The 4,340-nt window shown below is 28.8% G+C and overlaps 1 protein-coding gene across 1 annotated transcript; it reads left to right on the top strand.

Annotated features, from left to right (window-relative positions):
* Positions 1-1,602: 1,602 nt before the first annotated feature.
* On the top strand, positions 1,603-2,655 carry LOC133795528 (uncharacterized). Its single transcript, XM_062232977.1, has 2 exons — positions 1,603-1,953; positions 2,056-2,655. The coding sequence occupies exons 1-2, from the start codon at positions 1,603-1,605 to the stop codon at positions 2,653-2,655; spliced, it is 951 nt and encodes a 316-aa protein (XP_062088961.1).
* The last annotated feature ends 1,685 nt before the right edge of the window (positions 2,656-4,340 follow it).

Genomic DNA, 4,340 nt, shown 5'->3' with positions numbered 1-4,340 from the left:
TTTTTGTAGACGAATGACTTCGTTAAGTTTGACAAGGAAACAAAAGATTATTGTCGTAGTACAAAATTTGATTGTACTATTACAAATTATTTTGAGTGTATGTACAACTACATGTGCTTATGCATGGATAGGTCACAAAAAACGTCTCAATCATCTGTTATCTATTATGAGAGTCTATAGACAATTAGAAAACTTACATGATTTAGTGTATGAAAGTGATGTCAAATGTGTTTCAAAATTAAGAATGGATAGACAAACTTTTCAAAAATTATGTAGCATACTCACTACAAGAGGAAATTTAAGAAGGACACGCAATGTATCGATTGAGGAGATGGTAGCAATGTTTCTATATATTCTAGCACACCACCATAAGAATCGTGTTGTTGGTTTTAGTTTTAAGAGATCAGGAAAAACTGTTAGTAAATATTTTCATGAATGTTTAAAAGCAATGATTCGCTGCCAAAAAGAATTTTGGAAAACACCTGAGCCAGTATTAGAGACCTCAATCGATCCAAGGTGGAAGTGGTTTAAGGTATGAATTATGGATTACAAAATTTAGTTTTTCATTGTTAACTAAAATTTGTTATAATAAGTGGAATGAATTTGATGTAGAAATGTTTGGGAGCATTAGATGGAACCTGTATAAGAGTGCGTGTACGTGAAGCTGACAAATCAAGATATAGGATAAGAAAAGGAGAGATCGCAACCAATGTTTTGGGGGTTTGTTCACAAGACATGCAGTTTATATATGTCTTACCAGGTTAGGAAGGTTCAACACACGATGGACGAGTATTGAGAGATGCCGTGACTAGGAGAAATGGGTTAAAAGTCCCTAACGGTAAAATAATAAATTATAGTAAATTTGTAAAAGTTTAATCTCAAACTAACAATGTAGTTTTCCATCGAATAACAAAATTTATTTTATGTTGGTGGTAGGTTATTATTATTTAGTTGATGTTGGATACACCAATGGTCAAGGTTTTCTTGCACCTTTTCGAGGAACACGATACCATCTTAATGATTGGGATGATGGACACCTTCCAAACACACCGGAAGAGTTCTTCAATATGAAACATTCAAGTGCTAGGAATGTAATTGAGCGTTGTTTTGGATTGTTGAAAATGCGATGGGCAATTCTTAGAAGTCCATCTTTTTATGACTTGAAAACACAACGACGTATAATTTATGTTTGTTGTATGTTGCACAATTTTATTCGAAAAGAGATGAACATTGGTCCAGTGGAAAATGAGATGAATAATTTTCCAGAAAATAATACTACAACAAATTATAATTATATAAATAGTGTTGAGTCTTCAAATTCTTGGACCACATGGAGACAAAATTTGGCCGAAGAAATGTGGAATACATGGCGAGCAAATAGAGGTTTAGGATAAATTTTTTTAGTATTTATTATTCTACTATTTGTATTTGAGCACTTTGATCATATTTTGATGTATTAATGACATATGTACATTAATTTGAAATGTGCATACTTTTTGTCCAAGTTGTTTGAGTTTAATTTCATTCATATTGATTTATGAGTACTTAATTCTTCTGAGTTTTGTTTTTATACTCATGAGAAGTTTTATATGAATGTACAGGATGAGTTCTAACTCTAATGTAGGTCAAAGAGGGAGAGGTCAAAATAAACATTACTGGACTCCAATAGAAGAAAATGCTTTGATCGACTGTCTTCTAGAGTTAAGCCAAAATCCTACATGGCGGGCTGATTTTGGATTTAAAAATGGATATTTGCAACAAATAGAGATTATGTTAGAAACAAAATTACAGCGTTCTGGATTGAAGGCCTCACCTCATATTGAATCTTGTATTAAAACTTCGAAGGGAAAATATTGTTGCTTGACTGAAATGTTGTCTTTAAGTGGTTTTGGTTGGGACAATGAGCATGTGATGTTATTATGTGAAAAAAGTGCATTTGATGAGTGGGTGAAGGTAAATACAATATAGTTTGACATATATTTATATATAATAATATATATATTAATGTCTGTTATTTATGATAACATGTGATTGCATTGTTTTGTGAATACACAGAAACGTAAAGATGCAAGTGGATTATATGGAAAACCATTTCCTTATTACTACAAGCTAGCAGAAATATATGGTCGAGATCGTGCTACTGGAACAAATGCTGGTAATGCTGACGATGATGAAGAGGAAATACGACAAGAGGATACAATTGGTGTGGATTTTGGAGTTGATGATAATATAGCTGATGGAGAGGATGATGAAGAAATAGATGAGTTTGATGGTGTCTCAAATACTCAACACCCTAGTAATATGCGTCGTAGATCCACTGAGAGTACTACTAGTGCCCAACAACGTAATAAAAAGAAAAGGTCAAAGGTAATGGATGGTATGTCAGCTAATATTGGTGCATTAGCAGAATCTGTATCAGAAATCGTCCCCAAGCTTCAAGGACTAATCAATGCATTATCAAATGATAAAGAAGTAGCTGATATGCAAGCCAATTTATATACAGAAATAAGCAAGATTGACAGCCTAACTGCAATACAATGTATTAAAGCCACCAACATGTTAGCAGAAAAGCCCTCATTGATGCGAGTGTTTTATGCAATGTCAGATGAGGTGAAAATACAATATATTATGAATATGTTGCAAAATGATGCCTAATAGTTATTTTGAGATATTAGAACATTACTATTTATGTTACAACCTAGACTTTTGTGTTTGTGTTTAAGTTTGACATTTTTTAAGATTGTTATTAGCTATACTTTTTTTGATTTAGTTATATTGACTTCATAAATAAATAATGTGTATATTTACTTTTTTCTTAACAATATTATACTAATCTAATAAGTCTAAGTCTAGGATTTGATAAATAACGTTAAAAAATATTATTATATTTATGTGTAACATTTTGGTTGTGTTTGATAAAATTTTTGTTTTTGAATTTTTTAAATACAAAAATAGAATTATTATTTATATTTTTTTCATTATTTTAAAAAAATAAAAATATGTTTGATAACTATTTTTGTTTTTAAAAACAAAAAATAATAAATGCGTTTGATAACTTTTATATTTATGTTTTGTTTAACAATATAAAATGATGTGCTGATTTGAAGAAAAAAAAAAGAAACTAAAAATGGAAAACGGTTTAAAAAAAATTTAAAGTGAAAATTTTCTATTTTCAAAATTTAATAAATTTTGTTTAAAATTTAAAAAAATAATAAATAAAAATAGAGTTATCAAACACTATTTTATGTTTAATTGTCAAATTTTTAATTAATTAAATAAAAAACTATTTTTTTAATTGTTACCAAACAACACATTTATAATCATAATATTGTATTTTAAAAATATATACCACCCATACCGTATGATATACATTTATGAATATATATTTTTATTCGTTACTCACTTTTTAATTATTTATTTTAATAAATAAAAAATAAAATAAAATTCTTTTTAAAAGGGTAATTTTGTCAATTAAAGCATTCCGATTCTCTTTCTTGGTTATATAAACAAGATAAAATGATTCTGATTCCTTTTCTACTCAGTTTTAGTAAACAACATAATACAATAATGATTCCGATTCTTCTAGATTTTTTTCTCATTCATTTCTCATTGATTTATTCCAATTCCGATTACTATTTAGTAAACGTGTCCTTAAAGAACTTTTGGTGAGGGAGTGTTCTTGGTGATAAAGAGGTGAAGAAAAAAAGTAAAAATAGAAACCCAAAGAAGCTAATAGTCATCTATTACTATTCCTATCATCAAAATACCAAATTGCCCTTCCTACTAATTCCCTTCCTTTGCTAATCCCAAGGGTAATATAGTAATCGCACCCATATTTTATAATTACTACTAATCTCTAATTACTCTAATAATATTAATTAAACATAAGAATTACAATAATACCCCAATACTTGACCAAAGCCGAATATTTCTCATTATGACATTCCGCTATTATCGCTTGAAGGAACCCGCTATTGCTGCAAATCACATACTCCCACATAATAATGTGGTCACATTGCACATAACACATATAATACATAAATGATTTATACATTTTTGGACTATATGTTTTGTCATATTACTTATTTGGACTCTGTGTTTTGACAAATTATTTTTTGGACCCTATGTTTTGAAAATTGTTCAAATAGAATCCTAAACCCGATTTTGGTCAAAGTATTCTCAACTGAAATCACAAATAATTCACCAAACTAACAATTCATAACAAAAATAAAATCATTCTGCTTAAACTGTGTTGTTATATTCTATTTTTTTCATCAAAATTAAGTTTATGGGTCTATTTAAACCATTTTACAAAATATAGGGTCAAAAAATAATTTTTT

This window comes from Humulus lupulus, chromosome 8 (genome assembly GCF_963169125.1).
Source record: "Humulus lupulus chromosome 8, drHumLupu1.1, whole genome shotgun sequence".
Taxonomy (NCBI): Eukaryota; Viridiplantae; Streptophyta; class Magnoliopsida; order Rosales; family Cannabaceae; genus Humulus; species Humulus lupulus.
The sequence above is the reverse complement of the archived record's forward strand: the minus strand, read 5'-3'. Positions and strand labels throughout refer to the sequence as shown.